Raw genomic sequence first — 24,227 nt, forward strand, 5'->3', positions numbered from 1 at the left:
AGGGTCTAAAATGTCTCAATGTACCTCAACCCACTGCAGAAATTGCTAGTATATTGTATTAACATATTATGGTAAAAATAACGTATTCGTTAAAAAAAACTAAAATGTTCCGGATTGCAGCTTTAAAGCCTCTGTCCAGAATTTATAGATAGATGATAAAAAAACATTGAGCTACATTCATATAGATTCAGGAAAGGCTTTTTGACTCATGCATATAGAAAATAAACTTCAGCATAACTCACTGTATATGCCTGTTGTTATGTTAATATATTAATTTATGTATGCAAATCTCATGCCAACAACAATACAACTTTTACAACCTTTAAACAAAACATCCAAACTCAAAACTCAGAGTGGAATGTCTCGTACCGAAAGCTCAGTAAATCAGGAGGGAGTGGATAAATGTCTTCAGCTCAATGACCCAAAACAGAAACAAAATCAGAAGAAAGTGAGAACATCTTTTTTCCCTTTCGTTACACACACAAGGGGGGGCGTCACGCGACTGAAAGGGAACTTTGAGACAGTGTTCCTTGATGTTGGCAGATTGTCACAAGCTGTGTTGTCAATTCCAAGGAGCTCCCTATATTAGTCGACTCTATAAGGACAAAGAAGTTTGCATGCAGCACTTTTGTTCTCCAGGGGTGTGGGAAATGGTTTTAGCTAGCTGGCCATCTCTGTGTTGACTGTGCCCCGAGGGGGTAAGTAACACAACCCCTGTGCAGTGTGTGTGTGTGTGTGTGTGTGTGTGTGTGTGTGTGTGTGTGTGTGTGTGTGTGTGTGTGTGTGTGTGTGTGTGTGCATGTGTGTATGCACAAAAGCACACACAAGGACACCACCACACAGCAGTAAAAGGGCCGCGTCTGTGAAACTCTTTGGAAGTCCCTGGTCTTCCTGTTAAGTCTACCATGTAATGGCTGGTCTCAAATTCAGGACCAGACTTGTTGATGCTGAAGCCCTCTGCCGTGTGTGTGTGCGTGTGTGTGTGTGTGTGTGTGTGTGTGTGTGTGTGTGTGTGTGTGTGCGTGCGTGCGTGCGTGCGTGCGTGCCTAGGTGTGTGTGTGTGTTGGTCGGTGGGTGGTCATGTGTCTTTCTGCTATAGTTGAGTTGTACCATGAGACGTGCTGACTGTGTGGCCACTGTTAAAGTCCTTCCCGTCAGCTGACGGTGGTTAAACGGCTGGAGTGGTTCAACAGGCTGTGGAGATGGATGGCTCAGAGGGTCAGGGTTCTTATTACACCTACACCTTAACTTGTGCCTTCTGTTATTTTGTCGTAAGGTGTAACTTACCTTCTGTGTCGTATCTATATGCTATAGAACAGTGGTTTTCAACTGTTATCAAGGCCCATTTTGAGCCACCATTTGATTAGCCTCTCAGACCCCAAAACTAAAGAATATTTTATTGTAGTTGATAATATTTTGTCCAATATCCATGCTGTATTGATGTTTGGTACCATTAGGAGAGATAACAGGCAAACGTAAAAATTAAGTAATACAGATGTTTAACAATAGTTAAACTCTTGAGTTCATTTTACACTCAAGAGTTAAAGATAAGGGTCCATTTGGTTACCAACTCTCCAGCGTTTAGCTGCGGTCCCTCCCTCCCTCCCTGCCTCCCCCTCCCCCCCTCCCTCCCTCCCTCCCTCCCTCCCCCCCTCCCTGCCTCCCTCCCTCCCTCCCTCCCCCCTCCTCCCTCCCTCCCTCCCTCCCTGCCTCCCTCCCTCCCTCCCTGCCTCCCTGCCTCCCTCCCTCCCTCCCTGCCTCCCTCCCTTGATGATGACATCATCAAGATGTGTTTCACCATGTTAATGATTTTTTTCAGATCTCCAGTTCTAGGAAACACAGAATGGGGGGACTTTTTATTATTTCCACACAACAGCTCTAAGGTATATTAACCTGCCGCCATTAATTAATCCCTCGATTGCGTATTGCCATGGTTTAATCACGCGTGACACTTACTTTGAAGAGCCAAATATCCGTATCGCATTTTACTATGAAACCATTCCGTGTGTGTTGACGAAGCTGGTGCTCGTTCTCTCGGTCGGTGGTGGAAAAAGTGGACCGCGAGTATCACAGCGCCTGCTACAGGCCGTTGAAAACGCTTGTCTGGGACAAAGCGTCCTCTGCAATGTCGCTTCTGTGAGATAAAGCCGTCTGAAAACAGAGCCGGCAATGTTAGTGGATGCGCGCGCATTTTCAAAATGGCCGCGCCCATTGTGTCAGAAGCATAACAAAGCTAACGGACGGTAGATTTCGATACGATCGTATTAAAACATGCATTAATGAATACATCGCTGTTAAAACGGCTTTTCCGTTTGTGGCAGGCTACAAGATTCTACGTGTTAATATTCCTATGTTCCTGGCGGGTAAACGATTAATGACATAGTAAAATGTTGAAAATGAGTGGAATGCCCCTTTAAGTTAATTAAAGTGCAATAGTATTAGCATCGAAATGTACTTATACTCATTATGCAGAATGCAGATTTTAGACTGGACTAAAATAATTATTGATCATTAACCACTTAACACTCATTTAACTTTAGCATCCATCCATCCTTCCATCAACCGCTTATCCGGAATCGGGTCGCGGGGGTAACAGTTTCAACAGAGTTTTCCTGTCTTGCCTTTCCAGAGCAACATTAGCAACTTCCTCCTGGGGATCCCGAGGCGTTCCCAGACCAGTGTGGAGATATCATATAATGTTATTGGGATATAATTATTGATCATTAACCACTTAACACTATTTTAACTTTAGCATATTTCTGATTAATAATTTGTTTATTATTATTATTATTATTATTATAGTATATGTATTAATAATCTAAATCTGCAATGTAGTAAGTAGTAAGTAAAACTCGTGGCGTGCTATGAGCTTGTAGATCTGCTATTTTTCAATAGCTAAATTATAACATAATGTTTAAAACACCAAAAGGGGTTCCCGCCCAAAATGGGTTAAATGGAACCAATTGGTTGTGTTGCATCTGCATATTGAAGTCATATCATGCTATTTTATCATACTGTATGTTCCTCAGACTAATTTTGATTTGGTTTGTCAAGTCCACCCCAAGCCTAATTCTAAATATAGAATAAATACTACAGAAGCTGTTAAAGGTACATCTGTCATCTACACCCTTTATGTACATCGATTGTACGCTAGGACGTCATTAGCAGGACTGACTTTAATGTCAGCGAGACTGCCTGGTTGGTTCAATAAAAGCTTTGACCAATAAAAGATTGACAGAAAATGTCTCAACTGTTCCTTTTCCTTATCTGAGCAAAACTGCAACAGTTTTCCCTGTTGTCCTATACAACAAGAGAACAAATGAACTGGATAATCTGATGCATTCACATGCTTATCAGGGACTTCCCCCTTTGGTTTACGATGTGTGTAATCTATTGGCCCTGCTCCGCGACACCTGTTGCTTTATTGCAGCATGTGTCAGAAATGTTCAGCCTAGCTGGTGGGGGGCGGGGCTGCACATTTGGCTTACGACTGGCTGAAGAATGCAACGCAGGCATTTTATCTGAACTGAAAACCGAAGAGGGATTGGCCCACAATATGTATTAATCTGACTAATTTGATTAAATATACATTATTTAGAAATGTAATGGTGCCATTTCACAGCACGCACAATGCACATAATTATGCAGAAAACACTATACGACGAATGACGTGATGATGTGATAAACAGTCCATGATTTATGCCATCACTTGTGCAACAGTGACAAATGTTGCTCTTTGCGTTGCTTGTTAATATATGACAGATGTCAGTGGTGAATAAATGTCTTAAGAATTCAAACATGAAAAAGATATTTTGGGTTTTAGTGGATGACAGTTCTTTGGAGTAACAAAAAAGGAAACAATTATTCCCTACTGTACATCTAGTTGCAGTATAAAATACAGTAAGTCTAATGAAGGCAAACGATCACATTATGTGAGACAGTGGAAAAGATCTACCAGTACATAATATTTCTTTGCAAATCGTCACTACAGTCATTATTCATGAAGTCGGGACATTTTGTGTTTTCTAGTAGAACATGCATTAAATAAATACATTCATAATTAGTAATCATTTTTGAGTGCCCTGCTGAGTGCCCGCACGCACTGAGTGCCCACACTGAGTGCCCGCACGCACTGAGTGCCCGCGTTGAGTGCCCTGCTGAATGCCCACACGCACTGAGTGACCGCGTTGAGTGCCCTGCTGAGTGCCCACACGCACTGAGTGACTGCGTTGAGTGCCCTGCTGAATGCCCACACGCACTGAGTGACCGCGTTGAGTGCCCTGCTGAGTGCCCGCACGCACTGAGTGACCGCGCCGAGTGCCCGCACCCACTGAATGCCGGCACGCACTGAGCGCCCACGAGGGCAAAGAAAAGGCATACATGCGAAAGGCATGCACACGTTTCAACTGGCATGAGGGTGAGTAATGGCACAGGAACTTCGTCTTTATGTCAAATTACAGAGATATTTCACATACACGCATACATGTACACGCACACATGCACACGCACACAAACGCACATGCACGCACGCATGTCAACATTTATGAACATGCCACTAAGCATATTGGCAAATTGGTTAAAGATGGCACATTGTCAAACAAGCAGTTCAATAATTGCTGTTGTCCAATAATTGAAGAAACGCTTTGATTACAGTCATTAAAGCTTCCTGCACAGCATCTATTCAGGATATTGCTCAACAAATGGGTCATCATAATTACATGCTCTCCCTCAACCTTAGGAAACAGGCCAGATGTGGACGCAGAGAGATATGTTTTCATATACTCATCAGTGGCAATGCCATTCACCCCTGGGGTTTTGCAAGTAGTGCCAAGTAGGACCAAGTAGTGAATGTGCTGACCTCAGCAGTCAATGGTGTGTGACTGTGTGTGTGTGTGTGTGTGTGTGTGTGTGTGTGTGTGCGTGCGTGCGTGCGTGCGTGCGTGCGTGCGTGCGTGCGTGCGTGCGTGCGTGCGTGGCGATGTGTTTGCCAACAGGAAATGTCCAGCACAGTCCTGTGAATAGAATTGTCACAATGGTGATGATGTAACCTCTATGTTGTGCTTTCCAGATAAACAGAATCAACAGATGCAACCTGGCACATCTGTTCCATTGATTCAGCAGTAGATAGATGTGTCACAACAACTCCAGCTTTGACTCAACTTCAAGTATATTGTCACAAGTTTGCAGATTGTGTAAAGTGGGTGCAGGTGAAATTATTTTTGCACAAGCTCACAATGCTTTGCCGTTTCAAACATGGCCATAGAGAAAGAAACAAATACTGTAAATCAGATATCAAGACACAATGCCAAATGCATAAGATGCGTGGTAGAATTTCACAGTCTCTTGTGCAAGTAGAGACAACATATTTAGCAGCCGATATCAATATGTTTTCAAGGTCAGTACATGTGACCTAGCCTGCAGGTAAACCATCCCGGTTGCGTGGATTCACAATTTCATGTGTCTTAATCTGCACACATGCGACTCATGTGTGCGACTCATGTGTGCGACTCATGTGTGCGACCCATGCGATTCACCAGGCTATATAATATGCCCTACTGTCGCCTCCTCAGATGAGGATGATCTGAGGATGATCGATCTTCAGTGAAAATGGGACACACACACCTGGGCTCAGTGTGTGTTTCAGGATTCAACGTTCTGGGCTCTCTCCTCTCTCCCTCGGCTTGTGTTTAGAAACCTTTCTTGGTTTTATTCATGCTGCACGTCGTACATCCAGGCCACCCGATAGGCACTGCTTATAGTAGGCTACATAACATATATGCTGTACATAAAGGCCAACCTGAATAAAAATGCTTACTGAATGCTCCTCCACTGATCCTCATCCCTAATAACTGATATGGCTTGTAACATTTATTCACTTGTCTGTACATTCATTGTATGGATGCGGTAGACAAGGGCAAGCTGATAAAATGTGAAGTCCTATAAACACAGACATATAGGCCTACTATATATGGAACTAAATGCCATTCCACAACATTTATGGCATAATTATATGTTCTGATAGACTGCCTAAAATCAAACACATCACAGGTAACATTGACAGTTCATCTGACAAACACCAATAGAAACTGACCGGTATAAATAGAAATACAAATTAACTAGACACAGCTGAACTCAAAGGACAATCAACACAGGATAGGCTGGGGCTAACAGGTGAACAAGATCAGCCGATCCCCAGCTTATCAATCCATTGAATGGTCAAGTTGTCATGAATTGTCACCCATTCGTCTGGGCCCAGTAGGTCCCTACTGGCCTACCAGGAGATTCTGGTAGGCGCTGTCAGCCAGTTCTATCGTTGACACCATGTTAATGCCTGTGCTGTCACGTGAGGGTTAGGGTTATGGTTAACCCTAACCCTAACCCTAACCCTAACCCTAACCCTAACCCTAACCCCCTAACCCTAACCCTAACCCCCTAACCCCCTAACCCTAACCCTAACCCACTAACCCTAACCCCCTAACCCTAACCCTAACCCTCACGTGACAGCACAGGCATTAACATGGTGTCAACGATAGAACTGGCTGACAGCGCCTACCAGAATCTCCTGGTAGGCCAGTAGGGACCTACTGGGCCCAGACGAATGGGTGACAATTCATGACAACTTGACCATTCAATGGATCGATAAGCTGGGGATCGGGTGCCAAGATGGACCATATATTCACAGGGTTGAATAGACAAGACAAACCACAACAACAACAAAAGTAGACACAACTGAAACACACAACACACTACAAAATACAGAATACTGATCCTGACACTTTTAGTTACTCAGGCAGAGGATTTAGAATAGAGATAAACCACAAAGTGCCTGATGTTAATATGCTTAAATCTTCTGAATTTGTTGTTTTATTATGTTGAATAAAGACCTGGTATGGAGTTATTTCATCTCTCGCAGGCGCGGGACATACATGGTAAATGGTAAATGGTAAATGGTGCATTTATATAGCGCCTTTATCCAAGGCGCTTTACATAGATTGTGCATTACATTCACCCATTCACACACACATTCATACACCGATTGCGGCAGAAGCCATGCAAGGTACCAACCAGCACATCGGGAGCAATTTGGGGTTCAGTGTTTTGCCCAAGGACACTTCGACATGTAGCCAGGAGGAGCCGGGATTCGAACCGCCGACCCATGGATCATTGGACGACCTGCTCTACCTCTTGAGCCACAGTCGCCCCATACATGTAAGTAATTCGGCCGACCGTCAGCTGTAGTCAATGCCATGTTTTCCAGTGCAACAGTTACCGAAGAAAGGGTGTCAGGGTCTTAACATAATATACCCCTGCTTGGAGTTGGATCCAAGCCCACCACCTCCTACCCCCTCTCCAACTACTCTGCTTTCTAATCTCCATGTATAAAAATAGAAATAAAAAGTTGACTAAACTATCAGGTTTAATGACTGAAATATATAGTATGCACTCCCCTACACTGGGCCCTACAACAGTATATTATATAGTATGCACTCCCCTACACTGGACCCTACAACAGTATATTATAGTATGCACTCCCCTACACTGGGCCCTACAACAGTATATTATATAGTATGCACTCCCCTACACTGGGCCTATACAACAGTATATTATATAGTATGCACTCCCCTACACTGGGCCCTACAACAGTATATTATATAGTATGCACTCCCCTACACTGGACTCTACAACAGTATATTATATAGTATGCACTCCCCTACACTGGGCCCTACAACAGTACATTATATAGTATGCACTCCCCTACACTGGACCCTACAACAGTATATTATATAGTATGCACTCCCCTACACTGGGCCCTATACAACAGTATATTATATAGTATGCACTTCCCTACACTGGGCCCTACAACAGTATATTATATAGTATGCACTCCCCCTACACTGGGCCCTACAACAGTATATTATATAGTATGCACTCCCCTACACTGGGCCCTACAACAGTATATTATATAGTATGCACTCCCCTACACTGGGCCTATACAACAGTATATTATATAGTATGCACTCCCCTACACTGGGCCCTACAACAGTATATTATATAGTATGCACTCCCCTACACTGGGCCCTACAACAGTACATTATATAGTATGCACTCCCCTACACTGGAACCTACAACAACAGTATATTATATAGTATGCACTCCCCTACACTGGACCCTACAACAGTATATTATATAGTATGCACTCCCCTACACTGGGCCCTACAACAGTATATTATATAGTATGCACTCCCCTACACTGGAACCTACAACAACAGTATATTATATAGTATGCACTCCCCTACACTGGGCCCTACAACAGTATATTATATACTATGCACTCCCCTACACTGGGCTCTACAACAGTATATTATATAGTATGCACTCCCCTACACTGGGCCCTACAACAGTATATTATATAGTATGCACTCCCCTACACTGGGCCCTACAACAGTATATTATATAGTATGCACTCCCCTACACTGGGCTCTACAACAGTATATTATATAGTATGCACTCCCCTACACTGGGCCCTACAACAGTATATTATATAGTATGCACTCCCCTACACTGGGCCCTAACAGTATATTATATAGTATGCACTCCCCTACACTGGGCCCTACAACAGTATATTATATAGTATGCACTCCCCTACACTGGGCCCTACAACAGTATATTATATAGTATGCACTCCCCTACACTGGGCCCTACAACAGTATATTATATAGTATGCACTCCCCTACACTGGGCCCTACAACAGTATATTATATAGTATGCACTCCCCTACACTGGGCTCTACAACAGTATATTATATAGTATGCACTCCCCTACACTGGACCCTACAACAGTATATTATATAGTATGCACTCCCCTACACTGGGCTCTACAACAGTATATTATATAGTATGCACTCCCCTACACTGGGCTCTACAACAGTATATTATATAGTATGCACTCCCCTACACTGGGCCCTACAACAGTATATTATATAGTATGCACTCCTCTACACTGGGCTCTACAACAGTATATTATATAGTATGCACTCCCCTACACTGGACCCTACAGCAGTATATTATATAGTATGCACTCCTCTACACTGGGCTCTACAACAGTATATTATATAGTATGCACTCCCCTACACTGGGCCCTACAACAGTATATTATATAGTATGCACTCCCCTACACTGGGCCCTACAACAGTATATTATATAGTATGCACTCCCCTACACTGGGCCCTACAACAACAGTATATTATATAGTATGCACTCCCCTACACTGGGCCCTACAACAGTATATTATATAGTATGCACTCCCCTACACTGGGCCCTATACAACAGTATATTATATAGTATGCACTCCCCTACACTGGGCCCTACAACAGTATATTATATAGTATGCACTCCCCTACACTGGGCCCTACAACAGTATATTATATAGTATGCACTCCCCTACACTGGGCCCTACAACAGTACATTATATAGTATGCACTCCCCTACACTGGGCCCTACAACAGTATATTATATAGTATGCACTCCCCTACACTGGGCTCTACAACAGTATATTATATAGTATGCACTCCCCTACACTGGGCCCTACAACAGTATATTATATAGTATGCACTCCCCTACACTGGACCCTACAACAGTATATTATATAGTATGCACTCCCCCTACACTGGGCCCTTCAACAGTATATTATATAGTATGCACTCCCCTACACTGGACCCTACAACAGTATATTATATAGTATGCACTCCCCTACACTGGGCCCTTCAACAGTATATTATATAGTATGCACTCCCCTACACTATGGACCCTACAACAGTATATTATATAGTATGCACTCCCCTACACTGGGCCCTACAACAGTATATTATATAGTATGCACTCCCCTACACTGGGCCTTACAACAGTATATTATATAGTATGCACTCCTCTACACTGGGCTCTACAACAGTATATTATATAGTATGCACTCCCCTACACTGGGCCCTATACAACAGTATATTATATAGTATGCACTCCCCTACACTGGGCTCTACAACAGTATATTATATAGTATGCACTCCCCTACACTGGGCCCTACAACAGTATATTATATAGTATGCACTCCCCTACACTGGGCCCTACAACAGTATATTATATAGTATGCACTCCCCTACACTGGGCCCTATACAACAACAGTATATTATATAGTATGCACTCCCCTACACTGGACCCTACAACAGTATATTATATAGTATGCACTCCCCTACACTGGGCCCTACAACAGTATATTATATAGTATGCACTCCCCTACACTGGGCACTACAACAGTATAATATATAGTATGCACTCCCCTACACTGGGCCCTACAACAGTATATTATATAGTATGCACTCCCCTACACTGGGCCCTACAACAGTATATTATATAGTATGCACTCCCCTACACTGGACCCTACAACAGTATATTATATAGTATGCACTCCCCTACACTGGACCCTACAACAGTATATTATATAGTATGCACTCCCCTACACTGGGCCCTACAACAGTATATTATATAGTATGCACTCCCCTACACTGGGCCCTACAACAGTATAATATATAGTATGCACTCCCCTACACTGGGCCCTACAACAGTATATTATATAGTATGCACTCCCCTACACTGGGCCCTACAACAGTATATTATATAGTATGCACTCCCCTACACTGGGCCCTACAACAGTATAATATATAGTATGCACTCCCCTACACTGGGCCCTACAACAGTATATTATATAGTATGCACTCCCCTACACTGGGCCCTATACAACAGTATATTATATAGTATGCACTCCCCTACACTGGGCCCTATACAACAGTATATTATATAGTATGCACTCCCCTACACTGGGCCCTATACAACAGTATATTATATAGTATGCACTCCCCTACACTGGGCCCTATACAACAGTATATTATAGTATGCACTCCCCTACACTGGGCCCTACAACAGTATATTATATAGTATGCACTCCCCTACACTGGGCCCTACAACAGTATATTATATAGTATGCACTCCCCTACACTGGGCCCTAACAGTATATTATATAGTATGCACTCCCCTACACTGGGCCCTAACAGTATATTATATAGTATGCACTTCCCTACACTGGGCCCTAGTATATTATATAGTATGCACTCCCCTACACTGGACCCTACAGCAGTATATTATATAGTATGCACTCCCCTACACTGGACCCTACAACAGTATATTATATAGTATGCACTCCCCTACACTGGGCCCTACAACAGTATATTATATAGTATGCACTCCCCTACACTGGACCCTACAACAGTATATTATATAGTATGCACTCCCCTACACTGGACCCTACAACAGTATATTATATAGTATGCACTCCCCTACACTGGACCCTACAACAGTATATTATATAGTATGCACTCCACTACACTGGACCCTACAACAGTATATTATATAGTATGCCCTCCCCTACACTGGGCCCTACAACAGTATATTATATAGTATGTACTCCCCTTCACTGGGCCCTACAACAGTATATTATATAGTATGCACTCCCCTACACTGGGCCCTATACAACAGTATATTATATAGTATGCACTCCCCTACACTAGGCCCTACAACAGTATATTATATAGTATGCACTCCCCTACACTGGGCCCTACAACAGTATATTATATAGTATGCACTCCCCTACACTGGACCCTACAACAGTATATTATATAGTATGCACTCCACTACACTGGACCCTACAACAGTATATTATATAGTATGCACTCCCCTACACTGGGCCCTACAACAGTATATTATATAGTATGTACTCCCCTACACTGGGCCCTACAACAGTATATTATATAGTATGCACTCCCCTACACTGGGCCCTATACAACAGTATATTATATAGTATGCACTCCCCTACACTAGGCCCTACAACAGTATATTATATAGTATGCACTCCCCTACACTGGGCCCTATACAACAGTATATTATATAGTATGCACTCCCCTACACTGGACCCTACAACAGTATATTATATAGTATGCACTCCCCTACACTGGGCCCTATACAACAGTATATTATATAGTATGCACTCCCCTACACTGGGCCCTATACAACAGTATATTATATAGTATGCACTCCCCTACACTGGACCCTACAACAGTATATTATATAGTATGCACTCCCCTACACTGGGCCCTACAACATGCTCTTGTTCTCTTCCTTCCACGCCATCTCTCTTGTGCCAACTGTGGGGTTTTTGTTAAGCTCTCATTTATTTTGGCCTATCCTTCAGTGTTTCCACTCACTGTGGGACTTAATGATAGGGGGCCTGGTGTCTTTAAGTGTTTATGTGTGTGACCAAGGGAGAGGTTATCAGCAGCTCTCTTTGGGTCTAATGGACCGTTTAGTTTGGTACTTTTGCCTTGGATGGCTGGGTGGGCAGCTAAACTGGACAATATGTGTGTGTGTGTGTGTGTGTGTGTGTGTGTGTGTGTGTGTGTGTGTGTGTGTGTGCGTGCGTGCGTGCGTGCGTGCGTGCGTGCGTGCGTGCGTGCGTGCGTGCGTGCGTGCGTGCGTGCGTGCGAGAAAGCGTGAGAGAAAGTGTGAGAGAAAGTGAGTGAAAGCCGGGGTGAGATGGGCAAAGAGAACAATAGTAGAAACAAACAAACAGTGAAGCCGAGAGATAGATAGTGAAACAAAAGACAGAGAAAGATTAGCTAGACAAGGTGATAGGAGAGTGAGACACTGGTTGTTGTCTGTCAGGCAGCGAGTGAGGCCGAGACAGATAAACTATGAGGACATTGTGAAGAGAATTCCATCCATTCATGTGATGAAGCTTTAATTAGGAAAATCTGTTTTCATGTCAATCATTCAATTCAATTCAATTCAATTCAATTCAATTCAATTCAATTCAATTCAATTCAATTCAATTATGTTTTCATTCTCTTTCATTCTGTGTTACCGGTCATTTCTGTTACCACTTTCCCATATTGCCAAAGAAAGCCTCTCATTCAGATTATATGCATAATCATAATTCATAATTTATGATGATGCATATAATGACAGTAAGAGAAGAGATAAGAGAATAGTTTACTGATCCCCAAAGTTAAATTCAGCTATCACTGCAGCAATATAAACACGTTTGAAACACAAGAAGAGTAAAAGTAAAAACAAAAACAAAATAGGATAATTAGATCCTGGCACTGAATATCTGCAATAGGTCTCTGAATGAATACATGTGCATGAACATTGAACTCTATGAGTGTTGAATGAATACATGTGCATGAACATTGAACTCTATATGAGTGTTGAACAGATCAACTCAAGGGATTTATTAACAAAGGTTATCCCAAACGTGGCAATCAAACAATTTACAAAGGTTCACCAAAACTTGGCATGCAGTCAACAAATTAAGGTTCTCTAGAAACACACATAAGTACTCAACATGACCTAGAATGATTACATGACAAAGAACTGACTACACCGAGTTTAAATAGACACAGAAGTGGACACTGGTGATCACAGTTGACTAGTTTTAACAAATAAACAGGGTGGAGAGACAAAGCAAGTATCAATAGCAAACCAGGGTAGACAGGAAGACAAGAACACTACTACAAAATAAAATGCATATCACCTAGAGAAGTATATCAACAATGATTTTATTAACAGCAATTAGCAATAGTTATCCAAACCAATCAGACTCGACCCCTCTCATTTCACATTGATCTAATATCATTGCTTCTGGACCTACTGTGTCCTTCACACAAAATCCACCTCCAGACATACCATTTCTCTACCATGTTAAAGGTCTATGGGCTCCATTTTCGTCACCACTAAACCCTTTATCCCTAAACATTTTTGAATAGTTCAACTAGCCAATCTACATTGACACATTGTGAGCTTGTAGACTGGCCATTTTCACTATTCAAAAATATTTTGCAAAATAGTAAAAAAAGGCAAAGAAGTTTAGTCTAGAGACTCACCTCCATTATCATAGCGCCTACCATCCTGCGAAGATGACACACTTTAATGGAATCTAATCACCAAAACGTATGTATCTGTACTGTAAATGTGTATCACAATAGCCTAAACAGTTATTGCTTTAAACTTGATGTCTCCTTATTGAATTTTCCTGCATTTGCTTGTTGTCTTGTGTTCAGTATGCCAGTATCCACCATCAGTAAGGAGGAGAGCAAGATAAGAGATTGCATGAGCCTCACACTGTTCTGGCCTCTGAGCCTCACACTGTTCTGGCCTCTGAGCCTCACACTGTTCTGGCCTCTGACAACTTGACAAGCCAATTGCCCTGAATACTGAATGACTGAGTTCAATGTGGATCAAACACAGCTCATAAAATATTTTTTCCTCTGTTAAAGGTTAAACTAAACTTTCCAACTTTCCATGGTATTTTCCTTCCCATTCTTGTGTAATTATACGTTTGTTTAATATGTAAAATGAATTATACTCTTCAAAGCCTTTGCCTTTTTGCTTTTTGTTTCCAACATAGGTATGATGAAAAGGTTTCAGGGCGAGTGTGATATGTCTGCTCTCCAGGTGACTAACAGTTACTGTGCATAGATGAACTTGTGCAACTCTCCTTACTTTGTGTCTGAGAGCCACCGCTATTGGCTATGTGACTAATATGAGCGCACTGTGCTTTTACACACACACACGCACATGCACGCACACGCACACACACACACACACACACACACACACACACACACACACACACACACACACACACACACACACACACACACTCTTCAGACGAGAACAGTCTGGTGCTCAATGCTCATCATAGTACGGGTGGTCACGGTGAGGTGACCAATCACACAATAAAACCAGCTCTGTGGCCTGGCCAATCAGGATGAGCGTTGTGAGCAGAATAAGGGATCGCTCACTGCTTTCTGACGTTTTTGTTTTCATTACTAGTTCTTACATTTTACATCGTGCAGTGAAAGTAGCTGAGAGCACGGCCATGGGGTTGCATCTTAGCCCCAACGTAGAAATTCAAGTATGATTAATCTGTGTGCTACGGCCCCAGCGATGGAATCTTGGCAATCTATGGCTATAACAAATGGTCACTGGCTGGCCAGTATGCTAACACAGAGCATCTGTGCACATGAGGAGGTGACATGCTGAAGCATGCCTTCAGAAGCACCATTGAGCTGGTCAGTAGAACTAGAACAAGACCTTCTACAGCTACAACCACAGGAGCTGCCAAGAATGCCGGGCCCCTTGACAGGATCTGACAATGAGCAAGAATTATAAGGCTTGCTTTACTAATACCATACTGCCTTTTATCATTTATACTGCCAATATTAAATGAAATCCAAACCAATATTGCAATAGGGGAGCAGTAAAAATCAAGGTGGAAGACGTGAGTCTCCAAATCTCTCTCCACTCAACAACTACGGCTGAAGAATTGCACCTCTGACTGCTCCAGGAGGGAGGCTTCTTCCAACTGGTCTGGAGAAAATGTTGTTCGACTCAGAGGTCGAACCACGTTCAGAAAGTACTTTACAAGTGGCATTTGTTGAAAAGATCCAGGAGATAAATGTATAAATGTAGCCGTAAGTGTTCAGCAGGACAAGATTGTGTGTGTGTGTGTGTGTGTGTGTGTGTGTGTGTGTGTGTGTGTGTGTGTGTGTGTGTGTGTGTGTGTGTGTGTGTGTGTGTGTGTGTGTGTGTGTGTGTGTGTGTGTGTGTGTGTGTGTATGTAATTGATTGCTTGTGAGCTCCCAGGCTTGTGCTGTACAGTAAACAGACATATGTGTTCTAACTTAAGTCACTTGCTTGTTTAAAGAACTAAAAGCTACACTTGTGTATTACTGGCCTTGTGCATCCTTTACTATTGTCTGACTGTATGCAATATTCATAACCCTAACCCCATAGCCCTGTGCTGAGCCTGTTTATTATTCAGGCATTAATGAAAACACAGTGTTATAATATAAATATTAAAACACTACAAAGAAGGCGAAGAAGCCGCATTAAAGATACATAACATGCTGTAAAGGATATCTATTAGAAACACAAACAGTAGGTTGATAAAAACACAACCCATCTTTAGTAAGGCCTGACCTCACATTTTAACATTTGATCAGCATTAGATATTTGCTCCATTTCTTTTTTTATGAAACGTTATTCATCTAGGCATGGTTTGCAGGACCTGCATCTTTTTCAGTAGCAAGCTACTTCAGTTCACATTCATACTGTTACACAACTTCACACACACACACACACACACACACACACACACACACACACACACACACACACACACACACACACACACACACACACACACACACACACACACACACACACACACACACACACACACACACACACGCTGGAAGTGCTCAGGACAACCGCTGTTATATACAGATTATCTAAGGAAAACATGTCCTGTTACATTATGTACCAATAATTGATATTCACCAGGTCAGGTTGCTCTGTCCTTTCAGCTGATGAGAATATTATACTGTAACATTCTTAGGAGATGCCTTTGGGCCTGTGGTTATCTTACTCTACGTGTTCATCTGTTTTTCATTTTCTGCTCAGCAATATTTCAGCCACATGAATTAAGCGGCATGATTTCCATAAAAGTATTGGCTTCCCCATGGGGCGCTCCAGGCAAAATGGGACTGTTAGTGGCACCATTGTTTCCAATGTGTGTCATTCTGGAGACCTAACCATTTTCAACACACAGAGGAACATAAATTGACTCAATAAGTATGTGAGCTATAGTACAAAACCGAGCCAACGACAAGCTTGTAATCGTTTTATGCAACAAAAATGTAACCATTGGGAGCTACATCTGCAGTCAATACACAGTTGCGGAAAGTAACTAAGTACATTTACTTAAGTACAGTACAGTACTAAGTAAAAAATGTTGAGGTATTCGTACTTGATTTGGGTATTTCCAATTTCCAGTACTTTTATTTCTACTCCACTGCATCTCAGAGGCAAATACTTCACTACATTTATTTGAAAACTTTAGTTAGGCCTTTGTAGATTTAGATTATTATTATTACAAAACATACATTAACCACTTCAGCCCTATATACATTTCGGCCATTTGAAAATAGCAGATCTACAAGCTCACAATGCGATGCGACTCATTGTGAGCTTAAGTAGATCTGCTATTTTCAAAAGATGTTTAAACATTTGAAAACCTGAAACGGGACATTCTGCATAATGACTACTTTTATTTTTCATACTTTAAGTACATTTTGATGCCAACACTTTTGTACTTGTATTTTGAATTTTGGACTTTTACTTGTAACAGAGTATTTCTACAATGCCGTATTGATACTTTTACTTAAGCAAAACATTTGAGTACTTTTCCCACCACTGTCAATACGCTGGCCTTCGGTGTACCACCAAGCCTCACTTGGATTAGCAGCAGTGATTCCAATCTTAACCAAGGGCATGTGCAACATGTTTGTGACCTACAGATGGCATTTGGAAAAGTAAAAGGGAAAATGTGTGTTTTTTGGTCAAAAGGAGTGGTGCATTGCTATCCCATAAAAGCCTGTAATTACATTTTTGGTGTTATCTGATTTAAATTGAAAGTGCATGCAATTTATCTGTTCATTGAGCTTCATGATCCTTAAAGGTTATCCTGTTTGACTGGCACACTTGCACATGGACTATATGTACACTTCAGAACCGTAACAGACGCCTGTTAAGAATAATTGTTGTGAGAAACCTTGACTAGGTACAGAGTAGACTCAGTGAGCACAGTCTTGCAATCAAGTCGAAAAAGGCACAGCAGTCCTCGCTCCCCAGAGAAGACACCCACTGTGCACAAAATGAAGTGGAAACTGAGCTAGACTTCCTAACCACCTATCACTGACTATACCAAGACATCAGAGACACATACTTCCCAGTGATTACAATCAACCAAGGGGAGTTCGAAAACATGACAAACAAGAATGACGAATCATAACTGCCAGGTGCAGAAAGCTGACGTTTATGAACATCTACAGTATAATCAGTTTGTGTGCCCTGCCAGGCTGGCTCAGCCCTATTGGCACGATAGGATGTGTTGTGCGTCGGGCTGGCGAGTGGGAGACTGGGGTTCCAAAGGCTCAACTCCAGCCGGCTACACAAAGGATTGTACAGGATCTCCTCACTGGTCAGTAAGAATACATTGAGGACTCTTGTAGGAGCACTCATCCAATGTTACTTTGACTTTGCATGCACCTCGGTACCATAGCACCACAAAGGCTACTGCTTGTCCTTACATCTAGAACTGATTTAACCCCTGTTCATTTTGCTATGGTGGAGGACAGAGTACAGCAACTTGTAATGGGCCTGGTCTACACGATACACACACTAATAAAGTCCACAATCACAACATCAGAGGGAGAGATTTGGCACGAACAAGGGTTTACATTACTACCAACAGTCATAAAGAAGTGTGAATCCCTATTATTTTTGAGGGGCGCTAGCCCCTCCTATATACAGGTTTAATGTTTGTTTTTCCTTAAACAAACATTAAAAACGCCATTGACATGGACAGAGTTTAATGTTTGTTTTGTCCATGTTTGTTTTTTCTGACAATTACGTCATAAATTATGTATATATAGCGCCCCTCACTTCACACGGGTGTGATTTTTTTAATCTTTATTCTTCTCTTGGTTTGTTTCTTGGTTCTACTCTTACCTGAGTACCTCTCCTGTTTTAATTCCACTTTCAGCACTGTTCCTGCTATATGCCACCTATATTTCCCGATCTTATTTGATCTTATACTGAAAACTAAGGGCCGATTCATACTCCTATTTTAGAGCCGAATAAAAGTCGGTTCGGCGCTGTAGAGCCTACAATGTGACGTCATTTGAGGTTCGGGGGGGCGGGTACCGTCCTAAAGTCGGCTCTTCGGTGCTACTGAAAATTTCTGATGAGCCAAAAATCATTTCGGCACTACAGCGCCGAAACAGCGGTAAAATAGGAGTATGAATCGGCCCTAACACTAACGATTTTGCTGTGTGTACTCTTGTTGATTAAGAATTTGGACTGAGTACTCACGGTTTTGCAACATCTTGGCTCAGAACGAGTGACATCATCGTCCCGACAGACAGTAGGAGATATTCCAGACAGAGTCAGACAGACAGCACAGGATTACAACACCACTCATCTCACCTGGCTCTGTAGGCTTCCTGCCGGCCCCCGCCCGGATACAACCTGAGCACATTTTACCACTTAAGTCCTTCTTACTTTGTCATACGGCAATAGTGAACAAAGCCAAAATACAAGCTCACAATGCATCACTATGCGACGTGAGCTTATACATAGATCTGGTATTTTCACAATTTTCTTATGTTTGACAATAAGTAAGTAGCCTTGGGAACCAATGGTTCCTGAGCCATGTCATGTGGCTCATAGGTCACTTCCCTTGGCGTGATGAGGCAGCTTGATGTACAAGCACAACCCCCTGTATGCTAGTATGTCACAGAGGACTTACCCCCAATCCAATCCTTGATGCTGAGTGCCAAGCAGGGAGGCATTGGGTACCAATTTTATAGTCTTTGGTATGACTTGGCCAGGGATTGAACTCCTGACTTCCCATTCTCAGTGCGGACACTCTAACCACACTGAGCTGACAATAATGAAATGCGCACAATATGGATGCCAGGTTGAACGTTGTTCAAACCTTGTGTGGACTTAAGGGGGGGGGGGGGTTCAGTCACTACCAAGGCCATTTCAAAGTATGACCATCCAAGGGAAAAGAACAGAGAGGCCCTCTGCAGTCTACATTTGAGATTTACTGGGGACAGGCTCTGAGGAAGATGCGTATCCGAAATGTCAGGTTGTTTTGTGTGTACCCAATAAATCTTTGATGCAGTCTGGAGAGCGTTAGTGTTTTCTTCAGTTGATGTACATTCTTCATCTGATGTACATTCATCTGATGTACAAGGTGCCACTGCTTGAAAAGCAATCACCACAGCAGATAGCTGAAATGGTAATTTACTGATTGAGGACAGGATTGTTTTTTTTGGGGGAGGGGGGGGGGGATTTAGATTGGAGAGTGCGGAGAGACAGGATTCAATTACCATATAGGCAGAGAGAGCAGACATGAAAGGCATCATTGAGTCTGACGGCTTGCATGTCTACCGGTATGTGGGTCTTGTGGGAGCATCACAAGGAGCATCATTGATGGTACTAACAGGTTGCATCACCCCTATTGAAGTTTTCTTTGTGGAGAATTTGACATTAAGTATAGGATACAGAAACCACAACAGACAGGGGAGGAGGAGAAGAAAATCACAATAAATAATGTAAGAGTGTACGTATGACCAGAATGTTGATAGAGAATGAAGTCATGCCCTTAAAGAGCATGAGTCTTCAATGTACACCTAAAGTTTCTCTGCTTCAGGCAGAGAGCTCGTCTGCGTCTAGTAATCAGTAGATCATGATTCACTAGTTCATCTCCCAGCCCGCCAAAGTGTCCAAGTGTCCCTGAGAAAGACACGTGAGGTTGGCTCAGGGGTAGAGTGGCCGGATGGCAACCGCAAGGTTGCCAGTTCGAACCTGGGCTCCCCCAGAGTTAGTGTCGAAGTGTCCTTGAGCAAGACACTGAACCCTTAATTGCTCCCAATGTGCTGGTTGGTGCCTTGCATGGTTTCCGCTGCCATCGGTGTATGAATGTGTGTGTGAATGGGTGAATGTAATGCACAATCTATGTAAAGCGCCTTGGATAAAGGCGCATTTACCAAGTGCAGCAATCAGCTGGGTGAAGCTAAAACTAGAATGTCCCCTGCAGGATTAACAAAGGTCTCCCCTCCTTTAAACTGGGTGCAGGCCAGAGAACGTATCCGTCAATGAATATAAATAATATCTGTTTCAAGCCACAACTCTGACTGGATAGTAGCATTCAGTTTTCATTGGACGTACATACATATGTACATAACACCACATTGAGGACCTGCAGGTATATGCACTTCGCATTACCCTATACTTATACTTCTTGCATCATGACATGATGACAGTGTGGCTCAATTCATTTCGCAACCAGATATCTGTTGCCACAGCCATAATGTGGCTCATTAGTAAAAGTTTTGACAAGACCACAAAAATATTATCGCGGATGATGTGCTCAGTCTGGATTATGCCTACTGATGTTCGGAAGGCCTTTGATTTGACAGCCGTGATGTATTCCTCTTTTTGAGTCACGATCTGACGGAGCCTGCCTGCCCCACATGCCTGCAGTTGTCTGAAACATGGGAGAGTCAGGAATGCCTCTATGAGCTCATCCCCTCCGGAGAAGAAAAATGATTCTCTTGTTCGGTGACTCATTCACTATTATAAATTGGATCTGGAAATGAGAAGAAGCGAGAAGTGGGGCAGGCAGGATATACTACAATATCTGCTGACAAATGGGAGAGGTCCTCTTTTGTCAGTGGCTGTGGAGTCCACATCACATCACATCACAACACAACGCTTTCTATTGTTTGAGAAGTTGAGAGGCTTACTTTAAAGCACTAGGTTACACGGCGATTACCTGAACTTGGCTATTTTGTGGGCTAAATATGTCACACAAAGAATGCACACAAAGAAAAACAAGATAAGGTTGTTTTTAAAAAAAATTGCAAAATATGACTCCTAACATCGTTGAAGTGGGACTAAATGTCCATGGGACCCATCTAAAAGACCATCCCTGCATCCCGGGACTCATTACATTGAAAACCTATTTACATCACTGGCTAGGTTGCGTAATAAAAAATAATGTTAACATGTATCCATTTGTAACTCTGAGAGGGCCTACATTTGGGTCCATTTGGTTACATTCTCTCAATTTACAAATGTAAACAAATATATGGATCCTTACAGGTCCATTTGTTAATACGAAAACAAGTAAGAGAATAATCCAGAGCATTTAAAATATGTCAAATGCAGGATTAAATACAAGATTAACACAGCGCTGTGTCAATCCTAGGATTAAAACTGGATTTTACTGAATGTGTTTGTTTTGTGGGCTAAATGTGTCGCAATATCCTACTGTTAGACCTACTACAGAGTAACAGAGAGAGAGTCTAGATAAGGTTTTGTTTCAAGTGACAGGTCACAGTAGGCCTAGTCCTATATGCAGGATAACAACAGACTGGTTTGTGGGAGCAGTTAGTCACGCTTCCCTCAGGTTGGAAGCAAGAAGAAAAACGTTTACTGTCATTCACGCGAAACAACCCGGCTACAAGTGAGTTTCTGTCATTGTTAATTCAGGGAGAAAAGGAAAGGGGAGGAAGGGGAAAAAAAGCCTCCGCCGTCTCCATAGCAACTCACACCGTCTGGTCGAGTCCCAGGTCCCTCCCATTGCAAGGCGGGCCGGCCGGCTTTCAATTCATACACACACACACAGGCTAGCCCCCTCATCCCACGTCAGGGGCGGCTTCATTATTTAAACTTGAATCAAGTGTGGAGGAAAAGTTTTCTTGACTGGAAGAGTGTTGCCTAGCAGCTATAGGCGGAGGACCTGGGATTTCACTCTGCGTCTGAATTCCAGACATCAACTTCTCCAAGCGCGGATCATATTTTTATTTTTTATTTTTTTTACCCCTAGCTGTGACTGCAGTCTGCCTGTCTGTCTCGACCAGCCATGTCCCAGACAGTGACACTTAAGGGACCCTCACCTTGGGGGTTTCGTCTGGTGGGGGGGCGTGATTTTAGCACACCGTTAACCATCTCAAGGGTAGGTAAACAAAAATAAGTTTTATCCATTTTTGTATGGCTTGTTTTGTGTGTGACGTATTGTGATGATCCATTCATTGAATCGAACGAAACTGTATAGTCATCATCGTCGTATCAGGGGTTTTAATCAAATTATGAAGCTAATGATTATTAGTCAACGATCTTTATAATTTTCTTTACTAAATCCATTTAATAGGCTATATTTAATATTCGTGTTGGGGGTGGGCGCACGCCGCGCACCGACTCGTGCGCTCATGATGATTAACAACAGTTTAATTGACTCAACTATTTCCTAACCATGCAGTTTCACAACAATTAAATAAATGTGTACACCATGCAGTCAGTAGAAAATAAGGGATGGCCCCATCATGGCTGTTCTCTTACACAGCACATTTTATAACGGGTGTGTGTGAATGAATTGGATTGTGCGTCACTTGCGCTGCCAGATGGTAGGCTACGCCGTCTAGTCAGCAGAGTCGATGCCAGAAACTGTCAATATATCTCAATATCAGGTTCAATTGAGACCAACCCAAGCGAACTTTAACATGCCCACCGCTATTTGTTTTAGTTTTTAATTGATTGAATGTAAATGTTTTGTTTCATTCATTGCAAACCACGCGACGGACGGAGTAACCGAAACTGTTGTGGTGTTTAAACTGATGTCATGCGCATCTCGCCGAAATGTAAACAGAACTCTCACATAAAACCTGCCTCTCCGCTTCAGAATCTGGGTCAAAGAGTCAGTTTAACGGGTTTCCCGAGAGGGCCAAGGTCCACCAACGGTGGTGGATAATGGCAGTAGCCCATAGTTAATCTCCACCAGGGTAAACATCACCGGGTCCCGCGGCAGTAGGGACTGTGGAGAGGAGAGGAGAGGGGAGGGTGGCGTTGACATTTGTTTTTCATCAGAGGTTCGCTGGTGCTGCTGAGGGCTTCCAGGTGTTGTTCTCTCAGCTGTAGTGCCGGGGCCCCGGGCCCCGAAGCGGCCCTTTAACCACAGCTTCCCATACCCAGTGCAAGCAGCAACCAAAAGGTGCACTTTATTGTTTAATGGCGTGAGGGTGACGATTGTGGGTGAGCTAACTGAAGCAACTGAGGCAAAAGGTCACCTGCCCAGACTTGCCAGTAAAGAGCCCACTCACTGAAAATAGTTTGGAAAGTGGGATTAGTGTGTCACAGTGTGTCTGGAAGGACACTTTCCCCCCCTTACGACCTCAGCCTGCATGCCTGCCACAGTGTGGAGTGGAGTCTATAATGTTTAAAACTATATATATATATATATATATATATATATATATATATATATATATATATATATATATGAAGTGTATATATATATACACTTCAACCACTGCTGAAGTGTCCTTTTGCATTAACTCATTACTTTGATCTCAGCATGTCCTCCACCCTGGAGGTTTGATCAGTGAATATAGTGCATACTTGCATGATTGGCACTATTAAAAGATGAGTTGTTGTGGGAAGAGATTCTTCAAATAGTGAACATTGTGTTGCCCTTTGATGATCACTGGT

At 42.7% G+C, this 24,227-nt stretch overlaps 1 protein-coding gene across 1 annotated transcript in view; it reads left to right on the forward strand.

Moving 5' to 3' along the window:
• Positions 1 to 22,441: 22,441 nt before the first annotated feature.
• Positions 22,442 to 24,227, forward strand: part of pdlim4 (PDZ and LIM domain 4) — a 56,237-nt gene continuing 54,451 nt past the window's right edge. The window contains exon 1 of the mRNA XM_079508715.1: positions 22,442 to 22,698. Within this exon, the coding sequence (XP_079364841.1) occupies positions 22,606 to 22,698 (93 nt within the window). The 5' untranslated portion in view covers positions 22,442 to 22,605. The remainder of the gene's footprint in view (positions 22,699 to 24,227) is intronic.

This window comes from Electrona antarctica (genome assembly GCF_951216825.1).
Source record: "Electrona antarctica genome assembly, chromosome: 8".
Taxonomy (NCBI): Eukaryota; Metazoa; Chordata; class Actinopteri; order Myctophiformes; family Myctophidae; genus Electrona; species Electrona antarctica.